The 19388-nt window shown below is 39.6% G+C and overlaps 1 protein-coding gene across 2 annotated transcripts in view; it reads right to left on the bottom strand.

Annotated features, from left to right (window-relative positions):
* The window catches only part of LOC137172906 (matrix metalloproteinase-16-like), an 88932-nt gene that overhangs the window by 57870 nt on the left and 11674 nt on the right, over positions 1 to 19388 (bottom strand). The window contains exons 2-4 of one of the 2 annotated variants that reach the window (XM_067577500.1): positions 7394 to 7542; positions 6253 to 6267; positions 5758 to 5880 (exon numbers count right to left, since the gene is read on the bottom strand). In XM_067577500.1, coding sequence (XP_067433601.1) covers positions 5758 to 5880; positions 6253 to 6267; positions 7394 to 7542 — 287 coding nt within the window. The remainder of the gene's footprint in view (positions 1 to 5757; positions 5881 to 6252; positions 6268 to 7393; positions 7543 to 19388) is intronic. The other variant, XM_067577501.1, reaches the window with a different exon arrangement.

Here is a 19388-nt window from a genome sequence, read left to right as displayed (position 1 = left end):
ACAGAGTAACATTAGCATTTATCTGGAGTTTCTGGCTACCTCATGAATGTAAGTCAACTCCTGAGAGAAATATTTGACTCTTTATCTGCTAAATGCTCCAATGTGTCCACAAGCTAGTCGCTAACTGTCTGCTGTTGGGTGCTGCCCAGGTGGTGTACAGTGGGATTTTAGATCTTTGAAACAGCTTCCTGCCACAGCTGGAAACAATGCTGATGAGGGCGGTGAGGGTGAACCAAAACAGTCCAAGGGCCATGAAACCAAAACAATGAGCTGAAAGACACTGAAATGCTCCCTAGAGATGAGAGGAAGTGCAGAGTCAGGTTAAAATTTTCTGTGGGTTCGTCATTACGAGCCACACCTTTCACATTACAGACAGTCATTTGATCCATTGTTGATAAAAAGTTTTTGATTACAGCAGCTTTAACTGTCAGCAAACCCTTTCACATGACAAAGTTTTGAATATCATGGGTCAAATAGTTGCTATTAAATTAAAATAAATAAATTATACTTATGACAGTAGAAACTGTATTTTAGTGTGTATACTCAAAATGCCTTGAGACCGTGCTGAGTCATTTTTACACATTTCAATCCCACGATCTGTGCAAGTACTCCAACACATCGCATTATAGCTTTATCAGAAATGAACAGTTTCACACAACTGAAGGCAACAACAACCATGTTTTGATGACTTGCTGTTGTCTGTGATTACATTTGCCGTAAGTGATATAAATTGTGATCAATAACAGTCTGAAAACTGTGTGTCCTCAACTGACCTACAGCAAGTGTGAGTAATAAATACATCAAGATTTGCCAGTACCCTTAAATTACAGAAACAATATTGAACATCAGTTGAAGTGCTGTTAGTGTGAGTGCGATGGCTGGCAGTGGAGCAAGAAAACTATCTCTGCCTGATTGAGGCAACTTATGGAGGCAACATGAAATGGCCCTTTTGTCTTTTGAAGTGCTTATGTAGAGTAGATAGGGATGCACAGAGTACAAGCGTGATAAACACAAGGAAACAATCCCTGCTTTCAAATCAATATCAGCTGACCCACAGAGAGTCTGCAAAGGTGCAAATGTTTCTCTTCCTGAGATGAAAATATAGAGAAAAAATTGAAGCGCTTCCATGGCTCCGTATGAACACTTGTCCTTGTACTGCTCTGTCTGGAGTTGAAATGAACAGCCTTAACAACAACAACTGCGGCTACTCAAGGAATAAAAAGATGGTTTCATTTGATTCTATTACCAAAGTAAGTAAAGTAACTGCATGTGTGTCCTATTTTAAGGGCAAGATGGATAAAGAGAGAGGCACAGGCAATGCAAAGCGACAAATGAAAGATTCCCAACCTACTCTAAGGCCATATAAAATATTTAAGTCCATGTTGTGAGGTGATAATGATTCCGGATGCAACTCCTGTGCTATAATAGTACCTGCATGCAGGGAGAACAGTAGGGGTGCCAGAGCTAATTAGTGCCTCCCGACAGCAAGTACTGTATGTGGCTGTGTGGAAACTAGCACACACCTGGGGCGGCCATGCATTCGTTATACTTTCCAAATGCCAGAGTTGTTTTTTTATTTATTATTTTTTTGGCCCGTTCAGCTTACAGTTTGAAGGAGAAAGAAGGAAGTTTTAACAGGAGAAAGAGTGACATGACAACAGTCCAAGGCCCCAAGCTGCATTCAAACCCACAACGAACCCAGTTTTACTGCTGCACCTTATCTGAGCCACCAGGAGGGAAATTACAGACTCAGTTATGGAAATGTGACACACAATAAATATACCTTTTGCTTCAACTTCCATCTCCAATCTAAAGGACTCTAAAAAAAGCGTTATGATCTACAGTGTGTTTAAAACGGTCTTCCTTGCATGGAAAAGAAAATGTGTCATTTTTAGTGGTAATGTGTGATATGATATAACATATAAATATAATATAATAAATATAATTAATGGCAGGAAAAAACTGTTTCCAGGATTCAGGTAAGCGAGGTTAAGTGGGCTGGCTAGTTAGCTAACTAACACTACTCGTGTTAAAGTCAGAAGCCATATTGTCAATCATATAAAAGTAAAAACTAAACATTTATCTGATGGTGCACTCCACAACAACAAAAAAAGCAAATACTTTAATAACCAGTTAGCTAAACGAGGGCTCATTTAAATAATTCTTTTGTTTCTTGTCCCATCGGACTTCATCGAAGCAATGTCACCATGTTTGAGGATCTCAGCACCTTGAAAAGTACAATTTCATCATATCTTTACAGTCCATACATTCCTGTATTCAGGGTTCAAAATTAAGCTTTTTGTCCACTGGCGCCACATAGCTAGTGAATGTTCAGATCTTACCAGCCACTCAATACATTACCATTGTTTTTTTGGCTGGTGAATGAAGCAAATCTATCAGCCACTTGCCTATTTCACTGGCATTTGGCTGGTGAGGATTTTGTGCCCTGCATATATTCAGTATGTGTGCACTGGTTTTGAAGAACCAAGAAATGAAATGACAATTGAAATAATTTATACTTTGATAACAGCCAATATACAATCTGACAAGGTAAAGACACTTCAAGTCAACGTGTAGAATAGTAGAATAGTGGAGGGTAAATGGTTCCTGTTTTGTTCTGTATTATTCTTTTTTACCATAAACTTTGGATTTTCATTAACATTTAAATGGGAATATCTCACAGTTCAATATGGTAACAATGTATTGATGTTGAAATGCCGCACAGGACACCTTTCAGGTTTTAAAGGCCTTCAGAAGATATTAAATGTGCTACATTTTCTAACTACTTCCATTGCACCAATATGAGATAAAAGTAGCAGCTGCAGGCACATCTGACTACTGACTGGAGGCCAGACACACATCCTTGTGCACCACACACACAGACATATATGCACACACGAGCACACACACACACACACAAAATGCTCCCATCCTATTATATAACCCTAATCTGTCAGAGAGCACCCTCTGCTTTCCACTGGGGTTTCCTCCTCTCCTCTCAGCTCATCTCTTTCTCTCTGCAGCTGCTTTTCCTCCACCACTCCTCATTTCCACCTATCTAATCCTCCACTCTTCATCAAGCCTGCTCATTTTCTTGCTCTCAGATCTGTGCCATCAGATGAACCAAGTGCTCCTGAAACAAATTCCAAACCCGGTCCCAGTGAAATATTTTAAAAAGAAAAATGCATAGGCGTGAAGCCGAACCGTTCTGCTATCGGTGATATACAGTCCTAATTCAGTTGTAGGTCACTGATCCACTAGATTATATTTATCATGTAACACTGCTCATACATTTATCCTCAAGGCAGAGCAAAAATAAAAAAAAAAACACGCTCACTTCTTAAGGATTATCCAATGAAACATGGAGCTGGAGGCAAGTGACAGAATCGTATGTATAAAATATTACAGAATCTGGGCTACTGACCTCACTAAATCAACAGAGAAATATTATATAACCGCAGCATGTTGTCCTATACATTATTACTCATGTAGCTTGATGTCAGAAAATGTGCCTGTGAATTATGAAATCGGTGATGAAATCTCTGGTGCATGTATGGCACTCCTTCCCATTCGTGCTACATGTTTTATTAGGGATAAAGCTCTTCTACAGTTCTTCTACAGTCCGAGGTTTGAAGAACATGGTATGTGTTGGGTGTAACAGGCACGTAGCCAGTAATGGGCTTAGTTTGATCAAAATACGTTTCTTAACAATAAATATAAAAATATATATGGAAGTAAATAAATATAAACTTGTTTTTTTGTTGACTTGACGTGTGTGTCGAATTGGTCGTCTGATTAAAACAAAGCTGTTGTAGGAGGTTTCCATAATGTAATAAGTTGACTGGTTCTGAAACTCAGAACTTCCTGAGCTGCCTTCAGTCAGCTGGCTGGCTTGTCATGCACTGTAACGTTAATGTGTTATTTGAAAAAAGTTGAGGAGGAAGAAAACGCCACCACCTCCATTAACTAAGTCCACCAGACTCATCAGCCTACAACGAGGTCAGCCTGGCTGCTCGCTCCCTGGCAGTACAGCGTTTTCTCCTGGTCAGCCTAATGCGGGTTCAACCGTAGCTGCTGTGGGAATTAGGGGTGCTGGGGGAGCTGCAGCCTATAGGGCCATTTGTGTTGTTGCAATATTTTTTTTTTCTATCATGTAGACCGTGGGCGTAAAGACAGTGGAGTGGGGAAAGGAATGAGATGAGACGCGCAGCTCACTGACCCAGTTGACACATGCTGGTTAGAATTGTCTCCGGCAGCCTGACTACTAAAAACTGTAGTTATGAACCTGACAGGACAGAGGAAACTCTCCAGAGGAAACAGAATTAAACTTTTAGCTTCTGAAATAAATTTTTTTAGACAGCTCTGATGGAGTTCAGGATTTATCAGGAGGACGGTTGCTTTACTCCAAACAATGTCACTGTATGAACCTGGACTGTGTGTTTGTGTAACAGCTGACCTTTTGGATGTGAAGAAGAACACAGAACAATAATTAAAATTAGATCCTGACCGTTCCTGTTGGCATGTCTGGAGATTTAAATAATCAATGACGCTACACTGCTGTGCATTAATAAACTCATTTTTTGGGGAGGGGGTGTTTAATAGTCAGTAACCCTGTGCCCCTGACTGAAATCATGTTCTCATAGCTATGGCTTCACCTGCCAGTTTATGAATCACATTCACAGCTAAATTTGTATGTAATTACCTGCACAGTCAAGAATGGAAAATCAAAGTACTTCTCATTAAAGTGTTATGGACAGTTTTCTTGATAGAGTGTAAGGACGCAGTTTTCTATGAGATGTGCAGATTTGGTTTTTCATGAGCTGACTGGTGCTAAAAACAATGGCTGTAGGCTGTAAAGAATGCACCAGGGATATGTTATAAGTGCAATTCCTGTCTAAGTTCATACCTTCTCTGCTGTCTGGGTTTAGTTGCCACTTTGTGCAATAAAATAGTTCATTAACAGTGCCGTGCACTGTAGAGCTGATGAGCAGCTGGTCTTGCTGGTGTAAATATACTGTATTTTAAGCTATATTCTGTTGGTTGAGCATGTTGGATAGACAGTGTTTTGCTGCTATTGCCTTTGTGATACAGAACGTTGCAAAGTAAACTGGTCGCTTGTTTGTCTATGTACTTTTTGTGTTGAACTCTGGTTGACCCTTAAGTTTTGTACCTTCCTTGTTATTACATAAGTTCAAGTATTGTAAAATGTGTTTAGTAGAGAGGAAATGTTTAAGCACAAAAGCCTACAGATAGCTTTCCAGTCTAAAGTCTACAAGAATTTTACAGTTTTAAATCGGTTGTCACATTAAGAAGAGTTGAGCTGAGGAAAGAGGTTTTTAAAAAGGCAGATTTGCAGGAAAAGAGTGAGAACTGTGTGGAAAAATGATAGCAGGCTGTTTCCTTTTCGGCCTCTCTGTGAGTAACATTTATACTAACAAAAAGGTGTGTGTGTGTGTGTGTGTGTGTGTGTGTGTGTGTGTGTGTGTGTGTGTGTGCGTGTGTGTGCTGATAGTTAGTTATTTCTTTGTGTCTGTTGGCCTATACTGGGTTAATCTTGTTGTGTGGGTATCTTCGCAACTTGACAAAAGCCCTCTTGATGGGGATGGTCAGTGTGTTGCTGGGATTTTCTGTGCATGTCGGGGTGGTTATGGGGATAGCAAAACAGTTGGATTATTATAAAATGCTGTAATGTCTCCACCTCTTCATTAAGTTAATAACAAATCTTGATTTAAAAAAAAAAAATCCAAGGTCACCCACCTGTATGTGATATGTTTGTGTTGCCACTTCTGTCCTGTGAGGGCGTACCGCCGTTTCCTGACACTGAATTTGGATGCACCTCCTATCTGGTCAGGGACTCCACATCTGGGCTTCTTCATCCACCTACAGGAGAGATGAGGGCACGTCCGTCATTGTGCTGCAGGTATCATCGGCAGCATATTTCATCAGTGTCGACACTGATGACATGATTAATAGAAACTTATTCTGATTCAGTGTAGGTCTACAGATTTGTTAACAAAGACGGACTGAGTGACGGTAACAGATGAGAACAAAATGATTCATATAGGCCCTCTGAGCATTTGTATGTACAAGTGAGAATACCCAGACACAGATAATGAATGATTGCACTACACATAAAGCTATTTCGTAATTAAACAAAACACATGCACATCCCTCATAATTCCCACACTGTACACACGTATACATTCATGAAATGATGTACACATACTGTATTACACACAAGAGACACCTCACCTTATTGTGTTATTGCTACATCAACAAGAGAAGCGGGGGGGGAATAGAAAAAACAGGCAGACTGTTAGCTTTATCACATTACACTGTGTTTCAGGTCAGTGGATGGACAGCTGTTAGTCTGCATTCACACCACTGGCCACCACATCACCACTTTAAAGTTCATTGGCATGGATAGTATTTATAGTGTAAATGTCAGTGAACGCTGTTGCAGGTAAAAAGACACAAAGGTTAAAACTTGGTAAAACCTGCATTACATTTTGATTTACAAGCATGAAAATATATGTTTCAGCAGTATTTCAGTAACTGTATTTACTGTATATATACACTGTACATTACCTTACATAAGCATCTTGACAGATTCTGTTCACTTGGGTCTACCCTCCAGTACATCGCTGAATGTGCACATTCACACTTTTTGTCATTCTACAGTAAAAACAAAAATTGAATTCCTCCTCTAAACCCACATGTCATCCTTGTCTGCTCGTGGCTGATCGAATGTGAAGCAGACAAACTCTGTTCCTATTCTTCTCTCTTTTCCGCTGCGTATCAATACTATGGCATTTTGCAGCCTTTGATCTGACAACAGAGGTGTGCTCTCTGTAAAAGGTCCCTCTGGTCAAATTAAAACGCCCCACTTAATCCATGTCAGGGTAACTTTATGTCTGGCAAAATAACTGCTCTTGCCCTCAGAATGCAAAACAGGAGATGAATGAGCGACTCTCCTGTTTTGAAAATGTTTAGACCACTGTGTGAATGTTAACAATCAGAAACAATAAATGACTGTTACAACATCATTGACCCTTCTGGCAGGTTCTCCCTTGTTTTCTGTCTTGTCTCCTCATCATATAGTGATTGAAGAATCATGAAAATCAAGCATAAATAAACACAAATCTATATGAAAGCAATACTTATCTAATATCTGAGTAGCATTTCTCTCTTTTAGCTGATATCAATCGTTTAAACACAATGACAAAATACATTTTATCAATTATTAATTAATTAATTAACTCCTAACAATATAACATTTCCATTCCGTTTAAATTTGATACCTCCCACCAATGTTTCCTTGTATTTCGAAGAACTCAACGTCCCATTTTGTGGCTTATTCAAAGGCATTTTTAAAGAGGTGTTTGTGACTTACTCTATAGTGTTGTTGTCCAGCGTCCCTGTGACATTGAGGCCGTAGCGGCGCTGCATGGCAGCGATAGCGGACTGCATGACTCGGGCAGAACGCAGCACTGACATTCTGGGGTCTGCAGGAGGGAGGTAGCCATACCTCTGGAGCCATGCCTAGGAACAAAAACATGGAAATACAGAGCGGAGGGAAAGGTTAGACATTATGGTTTTGTTAAGGGTTTCAAATTCAGATGCTATGCAAAAAGTTCAAACACACGAGAGGTAATTACAGACTAGTGGTTAAAGGAATAGTCATTTTGGGAAATATGCTTATTCACTTTCTTGCCAAGCTTTAGTTGAGAAGATTAACATCAGTTTCATGTCTTTACGGTAAATATGAAGCTAGAAACTGCAGATGGTTATCTTAGCTTAGTATAAAAAACTGTCAACAGGGAGAAACAGCCAGCCTGGCTCTGTCAAAAGTAACAAACTCTGCCTACGAGCACCTCTAAAGCTCATTTAGCACTAAAGCTAATTAACACATAGCCCCCTGTAAAACCACACATTTTTGTTTTTACACTTTGGTTTTTGTACGGATTAAACAAACGAGATATAATATATATGTTAATTAATGAGCTTAAAAAGGTGCTGGTAGGCGGCCTTGTGTTTTTACTTCGAGCATAGCCAGGTTAGCGGTTATGCTAAGCTTAGCTAAACTAAGCTAACTGTATCCTGGCTGTAGCTTGAGCAAGTAGAGTGGTATCAACCCTCTCATCTAACTCTCGGCAAGAATGTCATATTATTTATTTAGAGAAATAGGCATGAGTTGGGAAATGGCACTTTAACCACACCTGATCCAGTAAGGCCAGCTGTGAATTTATATAGTATTGTTTTTGTGCATAAGAAACACTTTAAACAAATGATATACTGCTGACTTTGCCTGAATAAATAAATCTAAAAGCAATCCCCAGTTCTGCATGACCTAGAACACCATTAAAATGTCATGAAGATATAACATTATATGGGAAGTAGAGACACACTTAGAATAAGTAAGAAAAAGATCAGTAAATAACAGCTCTATAGATACTCCCCCCCAACCCCAAGACATTTTAGTAAGAATAAGAGCATAAGCAGAAAGAGGGAAATCTCTATACCAGTTTACAGTGCACAATATCATCTGTTATCACGTCATTTGGCTTGTCAGGGAAAGGCTTTGGTGTAATAGAGCTTTCAGTGTCCCTATAAAATCCTGCCAGAGGGAATCACAGCTCAGATCTTTGGACCAGTCAGGAGAGGGGGGATCGGCTGGGCTTTCCCACAGAAGAGGCTTTAGGGATTTGTAAAGTCCCAGCCTCTCTGAATTCTCTCAGTCTTCATTATAAAAATGGTAAACAAAATCAGACTGCTGCATTTAGCAACACAAAGCCAACCAACCAATAAAAAAAGAGACTTAAATTGTATTGTTTGAAGTGTAGAGAAACTGAAACAACACAAAAACACTGGCCTAGAATCTCAAAGACCCAATGAACTCAGAACTGTCAGGCTGCGCGTTTGCCTCAAACCTTTTCATTCTTCATTCAGCAGAGCTGCGCTGTGAAACCTGAGCGCTATTCCAGTACACAATGTTGTCGAGCTGCTTCAGTCATTATGGAGGCCTGCTGCTCGGGATAGCATACACACACGGAATGAAATTCACTAAACAGGGAGGGAGGTGTGGTGTGAGAGTGAGTGGGGAGAATGCAATAAAAGGCAAACCATTACTCAACAATGGAACAAATGTGAGTTTACAGCTTTTATTACAGTGAGTGAGCCTTGTGTCAGGCTCCAAGCAGCAACAACAAGCTCTTTAGAAAGTCATTGAAGGGGCTGTTTGTACATACTTAAAAGTGCTACAAACTGGGACGAAGTGTTTACATAATTTTATATCATAAGCATGACATAAAGAATTCAAATTCAATTGAGAAATATTAATATAAAATGCGAAAATCATTGTGTGTCAAGCCAGTAATAGAAATAATTTGAGGTAGAAGATCTTTACAATAAATTTGAAGCTACAGCTAACAGCATGTTAGCTTAGATTAGCAGGACAAGCAAGACAACAGGAGGAAACAGCTAGTTCTGGCTCTGTCCAAATGCCTACCAGCACCTCTAAAGCCCACTTATTAGCACGTTATATCTCGTTTGTCTAATTTTTAAAAACCTGCAGTGTGATAATAACACTTTGTGCTTTTAATGGGGGTTGCAATGTGGCAACTAGCAAAATGCTGCTACACAGACTTTGCTAACTTCTGACAGAGCCAGGCTAGCTGTTTCCCCCTTTTCCAATCTTTATGCTAAACTAAGCTAACCCTCTCCTGGCTGGTTTTTATTTAAACGGACAGATATGAGAATGATCTATTTTCTTATCTAACTTTCTGCAAAGAAGTTTGATGTTGAACTATAACTTTATAGCTCTGGAGAAGAAAACTTTTAAGATACACCGATCAAACTTGAACTCATAACTAAATTCATAGTAAAGTTTTCTGAGAAGGTCTTCTTCATAATAGCACCAGTTATGGGGGAAATGGAGACAGTGTTTAATTGATAAAACCTCCAGTTAATTAGTCAACAGCAGGTCAGCTGAGCTTGCAAAAATGTAAAATGTGTCTCTAGGCAGGCATACAATTCAATATATACAGAAAGTTTTTAATAGTTAATAATGAATGAATACAATGTTTACTTAGATTTAATTGGAGCAGTTATTTCAAAGAAATTCCTCTGAAAACTATTTTTAATCTCAACACAACTACTTAAATTCAAATAATGTCTCAGAAAATTCTTTCCATTTTCTCCACACTTAGTATGAAATTACACGGTTGTTTTCAGGAAATTGCAAATTACAAACCAAAAAATGAAGTGTTACGGATAAATCTTGATTTTACAATATCCAAAATCCTAGAAGACATTGAGTCTTACATCATTATATTGATAATATCTTGATTTATTGCCCATCCCATAATCTGAGTGAACAATACAAAGAACCCAAAATGCACAAATACGCAAGTGTCTCATGATAAATGCAGAGGAAGCTGCTGTATCTAAACCAGACTTTCTCTCTGTAGTTTATCTGTGCTGTGATTGGCACTCTGACAAATCGCTGATGTTCTGCCTACCCACCTCCTGTCCCCTGAGGACTATAGGTAGGCACATGCACAGATTCACACTCTGCAGCAATGACTTATCACACCCAACTCTTGTCAAAAAGTCATGAGTCACATTTCTTCGCACTTCTCCTGCACGCCCTGAGGTTCCTCCTCATATGTCAATCTTTCTTCCACCTTTTCCCTCCTTCATTTCCTCTCTGTATCTTCCTCTGCTGGGTGCTCTGGTCTATTTAATGGATTTCCCACTGCCTTCCCACTTCTATCTACGCTAGCTACCCCCCTCCCCCCTCCCCCTTCCTTGCACTCGGTGAGTGGGTGATAACATTATGATGTGTGTCAGGTTTTTACACTCTGAATAGACCTCTGGGGAGAGAGGTGCATGGGAGATTTTCATTCAGCTGCTCAGGTACTGAAACTACAGCTCCGTAATCATACACACGCACAGCACACATGCCTACACACGTGCACAAAGGTAGACAAAGATGTAGACACACAGTCATGAAACACTTGCAACACAGGCTATACACTCACAAGAACACTTAAAAGACACACTCTTACTAAAGCCCTGTGACACTGACAAAGCTCAGCTAAACACATGACAGCCCACAGTGAATCAGGCCTCCAAGTGAAAAATCTCAAGACAATACAACAGCCACACATGCTCACAGACAAACACAAACAAAACAATCAATAAATCTCTTTCTGAAACACACTCATATGCTCTGTAATTGTTTTGCATGGATGGACCTGTAATCTGGTTTGAGAAAGTCACATTATAAGGTGACAGTATGAAATTCACAATCTACAAAACTGAAAGTAAGCTTTAAAAGTTTAAACTATGAGTGTGAAAAACACAAAAAAATGCCTCTGTTATACCCCGCCAAGTCTAGTTTGAGTTGTTTTTGAGCTTCTTTTTTTCAGTGTTAAAATGATGTCATAAATCCCAGCATGCAAAGCTGAAAGGGCATGTTTTAATCTCTGGAGGTGTGTGTTGAAGCTCTGCAAGGCGTACTCAGAAACTCTGAAATTAAATCTTTGCAAACATTACACTGCAAACATTACCACTGCAGAGCAGTTATTACAGACATTCAAATCTCAATTTTACATCTTGACATCCTATTTTTAACTTTCCAAATTACAGTTTAAAGTTTCAAAAGTACTTCAGCAATTTAGTGCAGGACTTCTATAAAGTTGGGGATTTGAAAGAGATTTTAAAGAAAAAAGAAAAAGAAAGATAAAACTTGAAGCAGAAGCAGAATACCCTGACTTTTAGTCCCTTTGTATGGGTCAAGCTCCAAAAACAATGGATCCTACATTTCCCATAATGCAACTTGATAATGTGTCTTAGTTAGATCTTCCCCATCTGGTAAATAGCCACATCTTTCAAACTTCCCAACCCCACCTTATAACAGCAGTTTTGCGTTCTAAATTTGTAGTCTCAAGCCAAGGTGAGATAACCCTCATGACATCACTATGACATCAGAGGTGTTTTCCCAGACTTGACAAAGATCCTCAAGAGCCACAAAGGACATTACTCAAATATTCTCATTAGTTCCACACAAGACCAGTAAAGTAATCTTCATGTGTAAAATTGGTGGACTGCCCTTTTAACATATCAAATCTTTGTTTCAGATTAATAGATTGTGAATTAGATTTTATCTGAAACAACATTCACATTATATCTTTACATTAAATTACAGGTAAGCCAAACAATCATCTTTGTGGCCCAGTAATAAAGCTTATTTTATTCAAATACCTTAAACCAGCAGGCATCACACAACAATTAAACTGTACGATCTTGACTGGTAAATACCGCACAGCCTGCCTGCTGTGCCGACATGCTGTGGTAAGCATAGTGTTTTATTTCTGGGTGTCGGTGTTTCTGTGTTACTAGTAGCAATTTTGCTGCTCTATCTCAACCCAGTTAATTTTGCTATATTCTTCATTACAATGGCTAATTACCTGCTGTACATTTAAATTTAAACATTTAAACTTACACTAGCTCTGCTCAAGCTCTCCTTCTGTTAGCGGCTTTCTCACTAATCCCACAGTTGTTTACATGCTATTCAGATCTGCTGGTTACTTTAGTTTAGCAGTTAGCGATGACTTCTCTCTCTCTCTCTCGCTCTCTTGCTCGGTGTGTCTTATGTTAACTATTACTTTCCCTCCTTTAGTGATAATGGTACATGTAATAAATGTATTTTATTTGCCGTGATGGAGGCGAGGCTCAGTGAATTAAAAGTGCAGTTCCACACCATGGAAACCCAATTGTTAGTTGCTGTAGTTAATCAGCCCCTAGTAGCCGGTGCAAGCAGACCCAGCGTAGCTCGTGCTGTTCCCAAGGCAGCTCTGGAGCAGCCGGGAAGCCAGGGTGGCTGAGTGACCGAAGGAAGCATAGCCCTAAGCAGAAGCCCACAGTTCACCACCAACCAGTTCATGTTTCTAATAGGGTCTCCCCACTCAGCGACACATCCGCTGAGAAACCAACTCTGATTACTGGTAACTCTATCGTGAGAAATGTGAAGTTAGTGACACCGGCAGCCATCATCAAATGTATTCCTGGGGCCAGAGCGACACAGAATCCTATTAGATACTGCTGGATAAGGATAAGCATAAGTAAAGTAAAATTATTCACTTCGGCGGTGACGACTCCCGTTAACGCCAATTGGAGGTCACTAAAATTAACTAAGGTCAATGTGTACATATGCAAAGACAATGTCGAACTCCATAGTTTTCTCTGGGCCCCTGCCAAATCTGACCAGTGATGACATGTATAACCGCATCATCATTCAACTGCTGGCTGTCGAGGTGGTGTCCAGCAAACGATGTGGGCTTTGTAGATAATTGGTGGACTCTCTGGGGAAGAACTGGTTGACCTGATTAGGAGACACGGCATACAGCCCACGTTGGATGGAGCAGCTTTCATATCTAGAGATATGGCCAAGTTTATTAGTAGACCAAAACCATGACAACCCAGAGTTGAGACCAGAAGGCAGAGCTGCAGTTCTACACACTTCTCTGCACTCCCATTAGAGCAGTTACCCACCCAAAACCACATAGAAACTGTGTCTGACCCCCGACCACTTCAATCAATTAAATCTAAAGTACACAGAAAAGTTATACATAAAATCCTAATCAAAATTAACACCACCACTGCAATAGTACAACAAAATAGGAGAATTTATTTATGATGATTTGTCTGAAACTCTATTGATCCATGCATCCCTATAGTTCTCAGTAGTAACAACTTCATGAGCATCTTTAATGATAAACTTCTAACTATAGGACACAAAATTCATCACCTCTTGCCCTCAACTGGCACCAATTTACCCCCAAACACAGGAACCTTAGAAACAGCTGTAAAACCTGATATATATTTAGATTGTTTTTCTCCAATCGACCTTCCTGAACTAACTTCAATGATTTCTTCATCTAAATAATCAATGTGTCTTTTAGACCCCATCCCAACTGGGCTGTTCAAGGAAGTATTATTCTTAGTTAGCACTTCTTTATTAGATATGATCAATTTGTCTTTAGTAACAGACTATGTATCACAGTCCTTTAAAGTAGCTGTAATTAAACCTCTTAAGAAGCCTACTCTTGATTCAGGTGTTTTAGCCAACTATAGACCTATATCTCACCAACCCTTTCTCTCTTAGAGAAAGCAGTCAACACTCAGTTGTATGAGTTTCTACATAACAGTTTATCTGAGGATTTTCAGTCAGGATTTGGAGCACATCATAGCACAGACACAGCACTGGTGAAATTTACAAATGACCTAATTACATAGGACAAAGGACTTCTGTCTGTACTTGTCTTGTTAGATCTTAGTGCTGCATTTGACACCATTGACCACCACATCCTATTACAGAGACTGGAACATTTAATTGGCATTAAAGGAACCGCACTGAGCTACTTTAAGTCCTATTTATCAGATCGATTTCAGTTTGTACATGTTAATGATGAATCCTCCATGAAGGCAAAGGTTAGATATGAAGTTCCACAAGGTTCTATGCTCGGACCAGTACTATTCACCTTATATATGCTTCCTTTAGGTAATATTATTTTGGAAACACTCCATCAACTTTCATTTTTATGCGGACGATACCCAGTTATATTTATCAATGAAGCCAGATGAAACTAATCAGTTAACTAAACTCCAAACAGACCTGGATGACCTGCAATTTTCTGCTACTAAACTCAGAGAAAACTGAAGTTATTGTGCTTGACCCTAAACACCTTAGAAACACATTATCTAATGATATAGCTCCTCTACACGGCATTGTCCTGGCCTCCAGGACCACCGTAAGGAATCTGGGAGTTATCTTTGATCAGGATATGTCCATTAACTCCCACATAAAACAAATTTCAATGCCTTTTTTCACTTACGTTATATTGCAAAAATCAGGCACATCCTGTCTCAAAAAGATGCAGAAAAACTAGTCCATGCATTTGTTACTTCTAGGCTAGATTATTGCAATTCCTTATTATCAGGCTGCCCTAACAAGTCTCTGAAGACTCTCCAGCTGGTCCAGAATGCAGCTGCACATGTACTGACAAGAACTAGGTAAAGAGATCAAATTTCTCCCATTTTAGCTTCGCTGCATTGGCTTCCTGTAAAATCCAGACTACAATTTAAAGTCCTTCTCCTCACCTAGAAAGCCCTTAATGGTCAGGCACCATCATATCTTAAAGAGCTCATAGTACCCAATTATCCCAACTAGAACACTGTGCTCCCAGTATGCAGGCTTACTTGTGGTTCCTAGAGTCTCCAAAAGTAGAATGGGAGGCAGAGACTTCAGCTATCTGGCTCCTCTCCTGTGGAACCATCTTCCAGTTTGGGTCCAGGAGGTAGACACCCTCTCTATGTTTAAGAGTAGGATTAAAACTTTGCTTTTTTGATAAACCTTATAGTTAGGGCTGGCTCAGGCTTAGACCATCTCCTAATTATGCTGCTATAGGCCTAGTCTGCCGGGGGACTTCCCATGATGCACTGAGCTCCTCTCTCCTCCTCCCCATCTCCATCTGTGTGCATTCATGTCTCATTAATGCATGTTACTAACTTGGCTTCTTCCCCATAGTTTTGTGCTTTCTTGTCTTTCTCCTCCTGTTGCTTTCTGCAGGTATTTCTGCCTCCGGAGGTGTAGAATCTGGATCTGTAATTGCAAGCCTCCAACTGCCCCTGTGACCCTGCTCAACACCCACTACTACAATTATTATTATTATTACTACCACCATTATTATCACTATACATCTCTATGTGGAACTTGCATTGTGCTATGCTCTCTTTCCTCCTGCTCTCTTTCAACCCAACCGGTCAAGGCAGATGGCTGCCCACCCAGAGCCTGGTTCTGCTCAAGGTTTCTTCCCATTAAAGGGGAGTTTTTTCTTACCACTGTCGGCAAGTGCTTGCTCATGGGGGAATGTTGGGTAAATAATATTGTAGAGTACGGTCTAGACCTGCTTTATATGAAAAGTGCCCTGAGATAACTTCTGTTGTGATTTGACGCTATATAAATAAAATTCACTTGATTTGTCTCCTCTCGCTCTCTGCAATGCTTCATGTTTCCTTTTCCCATATCTTCTCTCTGTCATGTCACTCTCTACTGCCATTCCTTCTCCTCCTAATGTCTACTTTCCCTTTTCTTCTCCTGTAATCATCTGTCCTCTCCCATGTCCCTCCCTCACATCTCCTCTCTGACATCGGAGTTTTTTTATTGTAACCACATTTGGCTTTGTCCTAACCACTGCCCCGGTGAATTCCCTGGTGTTTTTGGGGAGAAGGAGGGGAAAAAATAAAAAAAGATATTGATGAAAAAGTATACGACTTAGACGTGGCACTGCATATTTAGCCAAACAAAAATCCAAACAGTATGAGGTTGTTTTTCTCCTGCAGTCTTAAAGAATACAGCTTGATTGTGCCTGTAGAGAAACATTTCAATTCAACGCAAGTATCTGACGGGTTTAGAAAAAGTAAGACTACTTTTTTTTGAAGATGAAGGAGACTGTGAAGACTTATTTATTCTTTTTGCTGTTTGAAAAATGCACCACTCATACCAAACAGACAGAAACTATCTATTCATTTCAATTTTATTTGCATTTTACAACTGAGAACAATGTAGTCTGTGATGTACAGAACATATTTCCTATGAATTTCATCTACATGTACAGATAAATAATATCTTGGATTTTTTTTCTGTTTTGAGCACTGCTCAGAACATAATAAAAGTGTATATGAAAAAGTATTGTTGCAGTATGTCAAGAGTATTATGTAAATGAGGAGCTGCAGAAGAAAACATGACAGTGAAGAGGCGTTGGCAGTAAGTATTAAGAGAGGCAGTGTGTTGTGTTTGTGCTTTCAGATAATGCAGCCATTATCAGATCCAGAGATGTATTAGAGCCATCAGAAAAGAAAAGACAGGTAAACACGAAGCTGAGACTGTTGCTGGATATGTCTGTCACTCAGACACTGACAGGATATTGGATGGTGTGTGTGTGTGTGTGTGTGTGTGTGTGTGTGTGTGTGTTCAGTGTCACATAACAAAATGAGAAAGAGGATATGGAGGGTGTAGCTGTCACACTGGTGCTTCAAATGAATATAGCAGAAAAGAGCCGCCTGTAGTTTCAATGCAACTTTCCACAGTGACAGCAAACAGTCAGCTGAGTCATTCTGGTCACTGTGTCTCTTCTTCAGCTACATTTTGTAGATTAATCAATATTTGACTATTGATACTGAAATTGACTTGTGTTTTGTTCATGTAGATGTGGATATAGAATTACAGATAAATGTCATACACACTGGGGCTTGACGATTGTATATGATTATTGGCTTTGAGGAGGACTAGAGCATCTTAGTATTGCACTTTTAGTGGAGGGACTCACAAGAGACTAACTTTTTGACCTGAATTTTACTCCCCGTTATGGGTCAAGCTCCAAAATACTCTTTCCTGCATTTCCCATGATGCAACCAATTCCATTTTTTTTAATACCTTTCCTGTTTGTTAAGTATCCACATCTTTCAAACTCCACACATCAGTTTGTAAGCAGACTTTGTTACACATTTGTCGTCTCCAAGCCCAAGCTGAGATAACCCTAATGACATCACAATGACATCATCAGAGTTGTTTTCTCAGACTTGACAAAGTCCCATTTTTGCTAAACCGTAACTTCGGATAAGTTGTGTTTGTTTTTATTCTCATCCAGTCAAATACTCCATATCTCAGCGACTCTGTTCAGGCCACTCAACTCATTTCATTATTTTCCAAAGCTGTAACTTTTCTTGGACACTTGTGTCCTTCCTTTGTTCATCAGTCACACAGAAAAACCTAAAACTTCCATGGTCAAACAGACACAAAAGTTGCACACGCTCCAATACAAGATTCAGAGAGGCACAAGCTCAAGGCTTACATATATTAATACTGCATAAACTTTCAAAGATTGAATCCAAGTCTTTGATCTCTAATTCCATCATCGTGCCAAAGTTTATAGATTATCTCAGCCCACACGTTATTAGTATTCTGTGACTTCTTTTGGGAAGGAAAAAAAACACATGGGCCTGGAATTATAAGAGATGAAGCGTCCATGTCGTTGCACAAGTTCTCAAAAGTAGTAGAATACATGCTAATAGACAGTCACTAATATTCTCAAAACAAACAAAACAACAGATTTTTATTAAAGCCTAAAGTTGGAGACGGTGGCAAACTGAATGTTTGGGTAAATTCAGCATTATTCTGACTTTCAGAACATTACTCCATTCATTTTAACTCCAGTGACTAGTAAGACATTCTCCCAGTGCTTCACTACTTCCAGGATAGTGACCCTTCTTCTTATAATCCTATGGAGAGTAGATCGTAAAGATGTGTTTTGCTGAATCAGGACCCTACCTTTCACTCTCTCTCTCTGGTTATCTCTTTCTGTTTTCTTTCGTTATTCTCCCTCTCTGCTGCCCTGTTCTCTTTTTCATTGATTCACTCTCTTCGTGATCTATGGTTCCCGGTGTTCTGCCGATGTAAGGATTCTTGAGAGCAGGAGGCTCCTGCACGACAGCCTCCTTATTCAATAAGACAGACATTCCTCGGCATCCTCTCTCCGAAAATGGATAACGAGGGAGCTTGTAAGTATAGTCGGTGCTGCTCGATATAGCTGCAATTTGGACTTCATGTTGGTGTAATAATAATGACACAGAATGGTAACCATAGCTCATGTAGTGCTGCATTATAAGTGGCTCACTAGAGCCCACAGCAACACTACTGTAAACAGAGCTCAGGGAAACTGTCTGGGGAACTAAAAACATCACTAAGGCAAAATAATTATCTTGGCCAAAGTATCAGATCATAACAGGGGGGAGAAAAGCTTCATGAATTGTTAATGAAGAGATATTATGGGCATGTTCACATCTGTAGTTCAGTTCCCTGGATCAAAGAGGGAAGATTATACATTGGTGAATTTTCATTCTTGCCCATTTAGAGTTGACACACTAAACCAAACTGAAAATTGAAATCACCAAGTCACAGAGGCTGACGGGGATTTCTCAACCTGCATCATCAACACAGAGCTAAAAAAAGAAATAACTGGATATGAGCACAAAGGAATAGTTTGATATTTTGGGAAAAACACTTACTTTCTTGCTGAGAGTTATACAAGATTGATACTGCCGTCTTATCTGTCCGTTAAATATGAAGCTTCAGTCAGCAGCTGGTTAGCTTAGCTTAGCATAAGATAAAGCTGGAAATCCAGTGACCAGCACCTTTAAAACTCACTTTATCTTGTGTGATCTGTGCAAAAAAAACAAAGTGTAATGATGACATGTTATGGTTTTAAGGGGGGTTAAGTGCTTGCTCTTCCTCATTCTCTGTCTTTATGCTATGCTAAGCTAAC

The sequence above is a fragment of the Thunnus thynnus genome, chromosome 21 (genome assembly GCF_963924715.1).
Source record: "Thunnus thynnus chromosome 21, fThuThy2.1, whole genome shotgun sequence".
NCBI lineage: Eukaryota > Metazoa > Chordata > Actinopteri > Scombriformes > Scombridae > Thunnus > Thunnus thynnus.
The sequence above is the reverse complement of the archived record's forward strand: the minus strand, read 5'-3'. Positions and strand labels throughout refer to the sequence as shown.